The 14078-nt window shown below is 34.8% G+C and overlaps 3 protein-coding genes across 3 annotated transcripts; 2 read left to right on the top strand and 1 right to left on the bottom strand.

Annotated features, from left to right (window-relative positions):
- Positions 1-2885: 2885 nt before the first annotated feature.
- On the top strand, positions 2886-4338 carry LOC132172952 (Ubiquitin carboxyl-terminal hydrolase family protein). The gene has a single exon (XM_059584516.2). The coding sequence runs from the start codon at positions 3102-3104 to the stop codon at positions 4326-4328; it is 1227 nt and encodes a 408-aa protein (XP_059440499.2). The 5' UTR covers positions 2886-3101; the 3' UTR covers positions 4329-4338.
- A 2399-nt stretch (positions 4339-6737) lies between these two features.
- Positions 6738-7408, top strand: LOC132172954 (uncharacterized). Its single transcript, XM_059584520.2, has one exon. The coding sequence runs from the start codon at positions 6746-6748 to the stop codon at positions 7199-7201; it is 456 nt and encodes a 151-aa protein (XP_059440503.1). The 5' UTR covers positions 6738-6745; the 3' UTR covers positions 7202-7408.
- A 3797-nt stretch (positions 7409-11205) lies between these two features.
- On the bottom strand, positions 11206-12516 carry IPT3 (isopentenyltransferase 3). Its single transcript, XM_059583401.2, has 2 exons — positions 12396-12516; positions 11206-12302 (listed from the first exon to the last, which is right to left on the bottom strand). The coding sequence occupies exon 2, from the start codon at positions 12288-12290 to the stop codon at positions 11304-11306; it is 987 nt and encodes a 328-aa protein (XP_059439384.1). The 5' UTR covers positions 12291-12302; positions 12396-12516; the 3' UTR covers positions 11206-11303.
- Positions 12517-14078: the final 1562 nt, after the last annotated feature.

The following is a 14078-nucleotide window of genomic DNA, read 5'->3' as shown; positions in this document are numbered from 1 at the left end:
TTACTTCTTTTCAATATGTGGCATGATTCTTGGATATCTTGTTGTGATTCAAGGATACACTTGATGATTTAAGATAATTTCACATAATTGATTGCTTGGTTTTTAACTCGTAAAAATTGGATATCCCTTGTGATTTGTTCTACAGATACATCTGGTGTTTTAATTAAATTTTGATTCCTTTTGTGATTTGATCAATGAATGGATACATGTGATGGTTTTGATTAATTTTTGAAGCATAGTAAAACATACATAAGATTTAAATTGTGATAACTTCGGATTAATATTGATTAATATAAAATATGTTGTTATGATTTGGTGAGTGTAGATTCCGCATCCTTAGTGCCTTTATCTATTGATTTAATTAGTTTAGTTAGTTTATGTTTAGTCTTTTAATTTTCAAAACTAAAATCAAAATCTTTTTGGAACTAGGTTAAGATTTAATTAGTTTAAATATAAATTGCTATTTCAAGAATACAATCTCTATGGAATCAACCTCGTACTTGCAATCCATTAACTACAATTAATTCGTACACTTGCGAGTTAAATAAATTTGCACAACATATATTTTAATAGTCCTTCATGGATTTCGCAAGTGGAAGGCAAAACATGTCAAGAGATGAGCCAATGGTGCAGCAAATGATTTGGCTAAATCTGCTAACAATGGACAAGTGGACAAATTCTGGATGGAGGAGATACATAGTAACATTTTCCACATTGTAGTATCAGAGCTTTTAGCTCTTTATGTTTAGAGCATTTTGCTCTAGATTAAAATTTCTATATAGAAGAAGATTTATTCTTTCAAAAAAAAATCATGGATTAACATAACATAATTTGGCATGCAAAAAAATAAATAATAACCTTTCTTCTTCTTTTTTATATGAAATATTGTTTTTAGAGAAAAATATAAAAAGCTCCCCAAACTGACAGCCGTTTGTGAGTTTGCCTTCCAATGTTCAAAAGGTACTCAAGTAGCCCAACAAAGTACCAAAATGTGTCAAAGTGGTCACTCCGTTAATCAGCACCGTCAGTTTGGATGGAAAATGCACGTGCCGTCCACATGATTATTTTTTGACTTAAACTTACTAAAATGCCCTAAGTCTTCACGCCTCACCCTATCCTCACGCCTCACTCGTCTTCTCCACCCGTTAGTCAGTCCTCACGCTTCACCTGTAAATCTCAAGCCATGGGTTCTATAACGATAACAGCCTTCATCTAAGTTTTTATCTGTACACTTCATGGGTTCTAGTCAAGATCTCTATGTGTTTGTGTCCCCCTCCATTTAGGAATAATTGTAATGCTTTTGTGTTCAGGCGGCTGAGATTCTTGCAAAGGAAGGCATCAGTGCTGAGGTAAAGAGTGAACAGAAAATTCTTACGACTTCCTATTTTAGCTGTGGACACATTAATAATTAGCCCTCTCAATTTAGGTTATAAATTTGCGCTCTATTCGGCCACTAGACATATCGACAATTAATGCTTCTGTCAGGAAAACCAACAGACTGATAACAGTTAAAGAAGGATTTCCTCAGCATGGCATTGGAGCTGAAATCTGGTTTATCTCTTTCCACTATATAAAACCCATGATTTGAGATTTACCGATGACGCGTGAGGACGGACTAAAGGGTGGAGAGACGAGTGAGACGTGAGGATAGGATGAGGCGTGAAGACTTAAAATATTATACAATTACCATAATGACATCATTTTGGTAATTGTATGCTTATTATTTTAGGATGCCGAACGATGTGAGTTGATGGGCCTTTTTTTAAGAATGTTTTTCCAAAATGACATTTTAGTAAGTCCAAGAAATAAAAAAAAAAAAAATCACGTGGACGGCACATGATGCATTTTTCATCCAAACTGATGAGGATGACTAACGGAATGACCACTTCGACACATTTTGGTACTTTGTTGGGTTATTTTAGTATCTTTTGAATATTAAGGGGCCAACTCACAAAGGACTGTCGGTTTGAGAGGCCTTTTCATATTTTTCCCTTGTTTTTAATTACCAAATTACACACTATTTACTTTCTTATTTTAGTACTAACTCTAAAACTATCCATTTGTAACAGATAAAGATAATAATTGATCGTTTAGAAGGAATCCGGCGTCCAAATGATCATTTGGAGAGGATAAACTTTTAATTTTTTAAATGCATTAGGCAGTTTTTATAGATCTTTAGGAATTGGTAGACGACATTTATTAGCTTAAATAGAAAGGATTACGATTTATTATGAGAATGAATTATTATGTTATAAATGAAAATAACATCAAAAATATTATGCTCATACTGAGATTGTCCCGTAATAAATATTGAGTTTCCTAACAAGCTATGGCTATCTGCTATCACCCAACCCTCAGCTGCATGACTTGGGATGAGTCATTAATTTTTTTTTTTTTTTTTAATTTTTTTTTATATTAATCATTAGATTTATGAAATTACGTGAACTCTATATAAATCAAAATATATATATATATATATATATATATTAATCATTAAATTTGTATACTTACGTGAACTCTATATAAGTTAATTGTAGACTAATGTTTGATCTATTAAATTTAGAAGAAAATATAAAAAAAATATGAGCAAATTATTAACACCAATTATTTCTCTTAATTTTAAAAGTTATGCAAGTTTTAAAAAAATAAAAATATAATTAAAATTATCTCCGGTTCAAAGAAATATATTTTTGTCTTTTTCCATTTCGAAAAACAAAAATACTTCTCAAATTTAAAATGAATCTGCTCCATTAAAAATAATAATAATAAGATGGTTTCCTAGTATTGAAATTAGTGTCGTTTACAAAATTGCCCTTAAATTAAATAGTATGATTTTAAGATCAACGGCACAGATGCCTTTTAGCTAGTTGCCCTCCACACAAAAACCGTCTCCATGTCCGCCTCTCTCTCTCTCTCTGAAAACCACCCCACCAACGGAGCCCCACCGCGCCACTGCCGTCCACCCCCCTTGCCCACACACCCAGAGAGAGAAGGAGCTAATCGAGCCCGATTCTCAATCTCTCTTTCGTTTTCTTCTCTGAAGCTTCCTCAGTAGCTCACTCTGTGCGTGGTGGCTTTGATTGGTCCTTCGATTCTCAGGTATGCTCTCGAAAGCTCAGACCGTCTCTTTCTACTTAAATCACACCATTAAATCTGCACCCACATCCCATACAAACCCTTTTATGGACCTCCAAATCAAACCCATTTCAAGCCTCAAAGTAGTGTGGCGGAAAGACCGAAAACTGGATGGAGCCATAGAGAACGACAAGCGGTACAAGCTCTGTTACCGAGTCGTCAAAGAGGTCCTTAACGAGCCAGGCCAAGTGATCCCACTCCGTTACCTCGAGAAACGCCGCGAGAGAATGCGGCTCAAGGTACGAATCCAAACTTTCCTTACCGGAAACCCGGGTTTATTCGATTCTTACTATGACCGAATCAAACCCAGAACCAATCTGGTCCCGTTCCTCCGAGTTTCGGACCGGCTCAAAGAGTTTCTCGAAGAAGAGAGAAGGATTTATGCTGAACATGAACCTTGGATAGTATCGAAATTGTGTAAACTGTTGATGATGTCTAAGGATAAGGTTCTTAGTGTGGATAAATTAGTACACGTGAAGAGGGAATTTGGGTTTCCGAATGATTTTCTGGTTAACTTGGTGCCCAAGTATCCGCAGTACTTTAGGCTATCCGGGTGTCCGGGAGAAGGGAAATCGTTTTTGGAACTGGTTTCATGGAACAACGAGTTTGCGAAATCAGTTATTGAGAGAAGGGCGGAGGAAGAGTCGAGGTTGACGGGGATTCGGGTTAGGCCTAATTTTAATGTTAAGCTTCCGGTGGGGTTTTTCCTGAGGAAGGAGATGAGGGAGTGGATTAGGGATTGGATGGAGCTCGATTATGTGTCCCCGTATGAGGATGTGTCACATTTGGATCAGGCGTCAAGGGAAATGGAGAAGAGAACCGTGGGAGTTTTCCACGAGTTGCTTTCACTTTCATTACATAAGAGGGTTCCTGTACCAATATTGGGGAAGTTTAGTGATGAGTATAGGTTCTCGAATGCATTCTCGAGTGCGTTCACAAGGCATTCGGGGATATTCTATTTGTCATTGAAAGGAGGGATAGAGACGGCAATGCTGAGAGAAGCATATAAAGATGATGCACTGATTGATTGGGATCCTCTCCTCGAGATAAAAGATAAATTTGTTGCTTTGTTGGAGGAGGGATGGCGAGAGAGAGCAGAGCGGTTGAGGTTTCATAGGGAAGAAGTTAAGAAGCACAGGGAAATGATGGCGGTGAAGAGTGGGGAGTATGATAGGCCTGCGTGTGATGAATGACTACGTGAAAGGCATGGGTGGCAATGAGATCAGCAATTGCCGGTAAAGGGGACTTGAAATATTAAGTTGATTGTTGAGATTAAACTGCATATTCTGTTGAGAAATTGTACATTTGTGAGGAATTGTTGTATCCTGCATGTGTACAAATTGAATTTTCATCCAAGATAATTGGAGATTGTCAATGTCACTGAATTTATGGATGGGGGAGAAGTTGTGCTCTTCTCTCAAATATCGATGGTAGAGAGCTGCTTTCAACAAGATACCTATTAACAGCATTTAGTAATGCTTTATAGTTTCTCAGCAACGAAGGAAGTCTACAGAACTCTTCACTGAGGCACGGGAGTCAAAATATCTTTCAACTGACCTCCCAACATATCTGTGGAGTTGTAATTTTACATTTATTGGAGTTTGTTAGTTGTAGTGTTGCGGCTTTGATGCAAAATAGAATTGCACTTCAAGAGTGGACAAATGTTTGTTGTGTTGGTGCAATCATGGATTGCACGACCAAGCATCATAAAAGCAATGGCTATTGCAGGTTCTTTTTCTACTTTTATCCATTTTTGTTGTTATGGGGGAAAGTTCACATGAAAGTGTAACTACTGTATTTACCTAGCTTTCTGATTGTATATTTCAGCATTGGAACTTGTTTTAGATTAACTTGCTGGGCTGAGTAGTGAGTTACAACATTATAATTAATTATGAAATTGCTTTGCAAATAGGGTCTTAATCATTTCTGGCATGTTAGTGTACACTCACGAAGAATTTAATAGTTAAAAAAAGACAAGCAAATAAAAATAATAATAACACGACATGGGTCATGAACTTTTACAGACTGCTGTCTCATGATCATTAATGCTGTTGCAAATCAAATTAGGTGTGAGTTTTGAACTTTTATCTTTATCTCCTTATCATGTTCTGACATTCGGTATAAGAACTTTCCGATTTCTATGTCTTAAGTTTGCCAGGATTCTGCAGAGAACAATATCATAATATTAAGAAACTTAGAAAGTTTTGATGCATTAAGTACACCACTGTACATTTGTAAAGAAATATGGAAGCCTTGCTTGTGTTTGCCATGCTTAGGAAGGTGTGATGAGAGATGAAATTGACATTTTTATACTCTCAGATTGAGATAAGTTCTGACATTTTACTATGATTGTTTTCTGGGAAGGAATGTTAAAGGAGCTGAATAAGTGAGAACATTTTGGAATGGAGATCAAAGACTTTCTTTTCCTTCTTTTTTTGGGCAAGGTTTTTCTTGGTCTTTTCATTTCCAACGACAACTTTCAACGAAGGTTGGTCTGGTTAGGCATGTTAATTAAAGGTATTGTTTAAATCACCTGCACACTACCTTGTAAAACTTTGATATGTATGTTTGTCGGTTTTCAAATAATTATGATATCCCCCAATGCCAGAAGTGCAAAATTTGTGATAATTATCAATTTTTAACACATATGCAGCCATCTCTTTGCACAATTTGAGAAGGTCCAAAGCATGTCACTGTATTCTAGTCCTATGCCTGTATCATAGGTGTCTAATGAAATTCTTAATAATAAAGAATCCCACGAGACATTTTCTATTCATGCCTTTTGATTTATGTGAAAGCCTTTTTTGAATTCTGTAGTGGTTTGATTTTTTTTGTAATCTTTAGAAGTGAAGCCGCACTGCACATGAAATGCATTTTAGCAACATAGCATATGTTAAGGTTAAAGGAAAAATGTTTTGATTGCATAGATAGATGGTAAATGGTATTCTTAATGAAATTTCATTTTGCTCAGAGTAGCAACTGAAAGTATTGTGTAATTGAGCTGCATGTGTGGTGGTACCCTGGGGTAGATCTTGAAATTGTTGCAGTAAAATGTCTCTTCTTTAGAGCACTGATAATTTGGTCTGTGTTCTTCAATTCTATCTCAAGATGATTATTTCTGTGCACTCTTATTTTTTGAACTAGTTCAGTAATGATATTTTGCCTTTGCAGGTCTAGAGTTTCAGCTCTTGGCAAGTTGTGATTGTGAATTGCTGTTGTATTTGTTGATGAGGTTAGGATCATTTTAGGGGAGAAAATGATTTATATCGTTGCCTTCATCCATAGGAATAGTTGATGAAAAGAGTGCAATATTCTTAGAGGTAGGAAGAGCTTAGGTGGTGCAAATTCCTATTATAGCAGCCAGCTTGTACGTCACCTAACAAACCCCATCACACAAAAGGAATGAAGCATACTCAAACCATTCAGAACCTAACCAGCAAACAAAGCGTCATTCTCTTGGTAAACCTATATTTTACTGTTATCCCACCAGAGAAGGAGCCCCATGAATGCGCAAGTATATAACAGAGGCAAGAGCCAGTCTGAAGCACCTGAAACTCTCCTCCCTCTTTTTCTCCGTATGTAATAGTCAAGACAAGCTGAAATAGCTCGAATGGAGAAAGTCAAGATTGTTACATTAACACTCTTTGCAGCACTCGTGGTACTATTGCCGAGGTCGGAGTGCCAGTTAAGGGGAGCGCCAGTGCTGACACCCCGCCCGCTTTGTGCGTCACAATTTTCACTCGCTAACTATGCATGCGCACGGCTCCCCTTGAGGCCCGTATCTCCTCCTCCACCACCCTCTCCTACTTCCCCTGACGATGATGAAGAGGGGCACCATCACAGGCAACGTGGACACAAGCGCAGGCATAGGCGCCACGACACGCCTGAGGAAGACAACTGTTGCCGTTGGGCAACCCAGGTCGACAGCCAGTGCGTTTGTGAAATGATGTATCTCTTGCCCAGCTTCGCAAACTTCCTCATGAGACCTGTACACCAGATTAACCTTGAGATCAGTGACGCTTGCAACGTTACCTACACGTGCGGGGGGACGATACTAAGAGCTTGAGCACTGCACTTACATTGTGATGCAAGGCCATGCTTGTTGCAACGATCAAATATCCAAACTTAATATTTGGTCTACTATGTTTGTTGTGTGGGTTTAAATTATATATTTAGTTGTCTGCTTCTACTACCTAGTTTTAATTATTTAGCTGTTTCTGTCTGTACTTGTAATAGTTTTGAGCATTCATAATAAACTCATATCTTGTTGCCATGGGAATGTACTCAAATCTTCACCTTCCTATCCATTTCATTAAGGCTCTTTTTTTTTTTTTTTTTTTTTGAAAAACTTTTCTCCATATATCCAGAAAAAAGAAATGGGTGTTATTTTCCATGGGAATTACATGCCAAAGAAACAGTCGGCCAACTTGGTTGCCTAATCTCTCTATCCTGTTGCAGTAGATTCCTCATGGGGACTCCATGCAAATGCAAGTGGCACCCACAAAAAATATGTTCGAAAATTAAAGATTGGAGTAACTTCTGTCAGCTTATGGTTTATTCGATGCCTGCTTTTTATATGCAAGAAGAACAATTGACTAATATTACAACTTGATTAGAAAAAAAATAAAAAATAAAAAAGATTAATATTACAACTTGGGTATAAAAACTTATACCATTATTCGGTGTCAAGTCGCTACAAATTCATTCCATCTCACCGCCCCATAACTTTCTTGTCTCCTACTCTAAGATAATAATAATAATAAGAAGAAGAAGAATTTCCTAAAAATAAACCCACAAAAAATAGAATACTTTTTTTTTAAAAAAAAATAATAATAAAAAAAAAATCTTTATATCACATCAAAGAATACTTTTAAAAATCATTAACAAACATATTCTTTTGAATAAAATAATGGGTGCGCGTGCAAGACAATCATTTGTCTAAAAGGCATTTGGAGGAATAGAAGATTTGCTTTTTGCCTTTTTATCCTGTGGATCCACATGAATTTCCATTAGGCAGTTTTATCAAAGGGGATATATTATAATAATATATAGTAATTAAAAAATAAAAAATAACTAGGGTTGAAAACGACAATGGTTTCCTAGTGGGGCAAGCCAATATATTTGATATTCCTATCCCTAATCTCTTTTCCATAGTTTGGAATAAATTCCACCATTTTGTTGAACCTAATTGGATGCACAATCCTCTTGAACTGCCCAAAGTCTTGTTAGCATAGTGGTGTGGCCATAACACATTATCATATGATCAAGAAATTAATTAAACTACTTATAAAATAAAAGAAACCAATTAAACTGAAGAATACCATTCTTATCTATGACCCACTAAACATTGACTACAACATTCAATAAATTCTATGTCCATATTATATAAGTGACCTCTCAATGGAAGCATAAACAAAATAAGTGTTGTTATATCTCAATTTAGAAATTTCAATATTGTGTTACATCTTTTTGATTAGTGCATAAGGTACCCCACCTTAATTATAGGAAAAGAGTTTCATAATTATATTCTAAATGGAGATCGAGTGCAATGAATTGCTCCTATTGCATGTAATGCACGCAGTTGATTGCCCTCGATTCAAATAAGTAAGTTTTGATGGTGTAAAATATATATTTTTTTTTTGTTTCCTCTTGCTAATCTTTATATTTTCTTGGGACGTCCAGTCCCTCTTTCTGGTGCACACGCCCCACAACATCTTTCTCTGGCCAGTTTCGCTCCTCTCGGTCATCTTCGTCTCTACGCGCGCTCGCCACATGCCGCTTTGGCACACATGTGGTGCATCCGCAACTACCTTTTCTTCTCGTGCCTCTTGGCAGTGTTATCCTTGACTTAAGAAAGATTGAGAAACTTTTAGTGATTCGAGTCCCCTCCTTGTACCGCCTCTAGTTCAAAACGTATCGGAATTTATTATTGTTAAAGTATTGATTAAATAATTAAATTGTTTATTATTGTTAAAGTATTGATTAAATGATTAAATTTACCTCTTCCCATAAGCTTAAGCTTTTGGGATAACTGATAGTTTAACATGGTATCAGAGCCAAACGTTTTGGAATCGAACATTGACTCCGTCAATTCACCCTATTTCAATCAAATATTTTACGTGTTGATCCTCCCCTATTAAAATAAAGTTCGAGCTCATACATGAGAGTGAGTATTAAAGTATTGATTAAATGATTAAATTTACCTCTTTCGATTAGCTTAAACTTTTGAAACAACTGATAATTTAAGAATGATTAAGTTGTACGACCCTTTATTGATTATGTTGTGTTTATTAAAGATTGAACTCATCCTCATTCATCCTGATCATCCTCCCTCGTGATAACCTTGGTGAAAAGAAAGCAATGAGTAAGCAGTGGTAATGAATGGAGAGCTCTAAGATAACGATTAATAATCTTTGCCCAAAAGAAAATAAAACAATATTATTGGCTAAACTACGCAAGTCAAATGCACTGTGACCGTACGGAAGATGCGCATGCGCGCAGTTCATTATCGCCGCCACCATGCATTTTTGCCCGTTGCTTTCCCACTCTTTGAAAAGCCACCCTTTTGTCACAACGGAACCTGGCTACCTTTTTTTGTTTTTTTTTTTAAAAAAAAAAAAGAAAAAAGAAAAGCAGATTCTTCTCTCCATTTTTAGTGATACAAATATATTCTTTTAATTAAGTTATTTGAAATTTTTAAATAATTTAATTATTTAATTATTTAGGTGAAAAGCTAAAGAATAAAGAGGTTTCTAGCTATGAGCTGCTTTACAAGAAATTAATCAAAATATCCAATCTATTAATTTTGTAACTATCCTTAAAATACTAGAAAATCACAAGTATCATAGTAAAAAGACATATCTCACTTGCTCTGTTGATTCTGTTAAAAAAATGAAGAATAGATGTCTGTTTAATAAATTAGATTGGAGATTTTTTTTTTTTCCTCGAACAATTTTGATGAAAACTTTGTCCAATTAAGATACAAGTAATACTATTCTCACACTACATTTTCACACTCGTTTCAATCATATCGACTAATGTGATAAAGTAGATGTATGTTTAATAAATTAGATTGGAGAATTTTATCCTGGACAATTTAAATGAAAATTTTGTCCAATTAAGATATAAATATACGAGCAATACTAATCTCCGCACTACATTTTCACACTCGTTTCAATCATATCAATTGATGTGATAAAGTAGATGTCTGTTCAATAAATTAGATTGGAGAATTTTTTTTTCGAACGATTTTGATGAAAACTTTGTCCAATTAAGATATGAGTAATACTACTCTTCACATTGCATTTTCACACTCGTTTCAATCATATCGACTGATGTGATAAAGTAGATGTATGTTTAATCAATTAGATTAGAGAATTTTCTCCTGAACAATTTTGATGAAAACTTTGTCCAATTAAGGTACAACTATACGAGTAAATACTAGTCTCCACACTACATTTTCACACTCGTTACAATCATATCAATTGATGTGATACAGTACATGTCTGTTTAATAAATTTAATTGAAGAATTTTTTTTTTCGAACAATTTTGATGAAAACTTTGTCCAATTAAGATATAATTAATACTACTCTTCACACTCATTTCAATCATACTGATTGATGTAACGTATTTTAAGTGATTAACATGTTTTTTTTTTTTTTTTTTTTTTTTAACTTAAAATATATCACATCTAAGTGAAAGTAACATTACTCATACACATTCATCAACAAATTTTGCATGTCAAAGTTAGGCATGCTCCTTTTCTTTTGTATTGATTGGATTTTGTCCAATTTGATGTGTATGGATGATGGGATGTAAAGGTGTTTTTACATTATTTTCACCAGCTGGATGAAGAGACACTTATACTTGGAGGATCAAGTTGGGGCATATTTACTCTGAAATTCAATCATTTCATATTCCACCTAATATCCAAATATTCATCACCAAATATTGAAATAATTACACAAAAACCATAATAAAACTTCCACACAAAAAAATTGATTCATATTTCTAATATCATTGGAATTACAATCAGAATATGATATTGTTTACAAAATTTTCATCAGAAAGTGACCCAAGTACGATTATATTATTATTTTTCACTGGATTATTAGCAAGATTAATAATAATAATAATAATTATTATTATTATTATTATTATTATGCACCTAGTAAGTTGCGGCTGCAATTGCAGTTCCTACACTCCTCACCTTCATCCCAGCTGGTACATTTGCAGGGACGTTGGCGGCAAAATTGTAAAGAAAGTGTTCGACGATTTGATTGCTCGGTCCGGCGACATGCTCCATCCATGCCTCATCGGCTTCTTTGCCGCCGTGCTTTTGAAACACCTCTGTGGCGTCAATCCGGTGCATATTCCACCCATTTTTATTTCTCAGTCGGAGAATTTTCCCAAGTTGGCGGCATGCTAATTTGCATGTGTTTTCCTTCATCTGAGTTATTGCTTCATGGAGTAACCTTAAACGGCGATGTTTGTCTAGAAATGGTTCGGTTCGGAAATACTGGTCGAATTCTGGAACCCCAATTGCTCTTCGTATCCCCCTTGAGTAATCGGCGGCGGGATCGAAGAGTTTTCTCACCTCATCTACCAAGCCATTTTCGACCATTTGATCGACTCTGTTTGATACGAATGAGTGGAGCACAGGCATTGAGACGTCCACCCAGAGGAAGCAGCATTCGTACTTTGACCGGAACATGTAATCGTCGTCGTCGATTAATGCCTCAATGTACGAATTGGAGCCGCCGACGATGAGGGGGAGGCGGTCGCGTCCGAGGATTGACTCGACGGCGAGTGATGCCCTGTCGCAGAAGTCTGTTGCCGTGAAATCTGCGTCGGGATTTAGAATCCCGAGCAAATGGTGCGGCACCCCACGTTGCTCTTCCTCGGTGACTTTGTTGGTGGCTATCGGAAGGCCCTCGTAGGCTTGCATTTTGTCGGAGTTTATGATTTCTGCCGCAAAACGGGTGGCGAGATCAATTGAGAGCCTCGACTTCCCTGTTCCGGTTGCTCCCATTAAAATGACAATCTTTTCTCTGTGTCTACGAGAATTGAAGAGATCGTTCATGTTCAGCTTACAAGGTGAAAAATCCAGTAATGGAACTCGTGTCTTCATGCACATCAGCATGGAAAATCCCATGATTAAACCAACCTATATTTCAAGAAAAATCGAAATTAATAAATATAAGCAGAAACAGAGGAGATGAATAAGAACAATACAAAGTTTTGGACACAGAAGCTTCACCTTCTTGGTGTATACGAGACGGGAAAGCTTAAATTAATGCTTATCCATGAAAACTAGGATCTGGGAATTTCTTTATTTGTATAAAATGTGAAGATGAATATATGTCAAATGATGTCCTCAGAGGTTGTACACTTGTACCAGGACAAAGGCAGGGGAAGAAGGCTGAGATTTATAGGGGGAAAAAAAATAAAAAAATAAAAAATAAAAGAAAAGAAAATTAATAGTTGGTGTTGATAAGAAATTCCTTTCCTTTATCTTTTTCTCTAGTGTAGTTAAATAGTTTTTGGGAGCCATAACTCTCTTCATAAACAAGGAGGCCAATGTTTTCAAGAAAGCAATGGGCACAAAAAAGTTTTTTTTTTTTTCTTTTTTTTTTTTTTTGAGTGGGTTTGATTTTTGTACATGTGGGGAGAGAGATGCAAATTGTTGGAGGAGAATAATATTGGTTTCTTTCTCTTAATTAATTTTATTATATATATATATATATATATATATATATATATATATATATATATTTGCCTTCAATTTTTGTCCTTCATCAATAATATTTTTTGGCGTCCTCAGTGGTGAGATGCCTTTACACGCAGCCTATTGCTCAAGATAACATAAACATTTGTATGGAGATTTTTTAAAACAACTATGTTTGTTTATGTGTTTTTTTTTTTAAAAAAAAAAAAAAAAAAATAGTTGCAAGTATTTTGCTAATGATTTGTGTTTTACATTATTTGTTAATATTTTCATTCTGAAAAGAAAAGATAGAAAAAAGTATTTACAAATATATTCATTCTTTTGTATATTAAAGATGATGTGAACTCAAATATAAATACAAATTGTAAAGAAATGATTCGCTTTCTTTATTGACATTCTCCTATCTTCTCACTTTTTAAAGGAAAAAATCTACTTTACCTTCTAAAGTTTTAGGAGTTTTTTATTTTGAATCTCAAAGTTTAAAAATTGGTAATGTACCCTCATAATATTTCAAAAAATTTCAATTTAAGCATTCCGTTACTAATTTTCATCAAATTGAACAGAAATCTATGAAATTACATAATTACCCTCATACATTTTTTTTTTAAAAAAAAAATTCATCCAATTTAACGCAAATTAGTAACGAAAGGTTAAAATTAAAAATTTTTAAAACATTAAGGAGGTATATTGTCAATTTTTAAACTTTGGAGTTTAAATTAAAAAATACTTAAAACTTCAGGGGGATAAAGTGAATTTTTTCCCTTTTTAAAATTATCACTAGATATGTAAGGTTCATGTGTAAGACTCATTTGCCCACCGTGATAATCAACTGCCAAAAAAAAAAAAAAAAAAAGCAAAAAAAGCTATTATTTTTAATTATTTATTTATAAAATATCAAAACTATTGTAACAAATAATTAAAGGCACAAAAAACTTTTTAAAATCAAATTTTTTTTTTTAAAAAAAAAAAGTATATTTTTTCAAACCATTATTAATCGTACCCTGATGATTGCAAATTCCGTACTAGAACCTTTTTTTTTTTTTTTTTCTTTTTTTTCTTTCTTTTAAGCCCGTACTACAACCTTAAAAATAAAAGAAGAAAAAAAATATTCCCCCAAAACACTACACAATATTCTTATAACGAAAGCCGAATGTTTAGTTGAAGTGAGAGATAAATGGCAACTTTTTCTAACGAATGTCCGATTCCCTCTCCAAG

This window comes from Corylus avellana, chromosome 1 (genome assembly GCF_965113065.1).
Source record: "Corylus avellana chromosome 1, dhCorAvel1.hap1.2, whole genome shotgun sequence".
Taxonomy (NCBI): domain Eukaryota; kingdom Viridiplantae; phylum Streptophyta; class Magnoliopsida; order Fagales; family Betulaceae; genus Corylus; species Corylus avellana.
The sequence above is the reverse complement of the archived record's forward strand: the minus strand, read 5'-3'. Positions and strand labels throughout refer to the sequence as shown.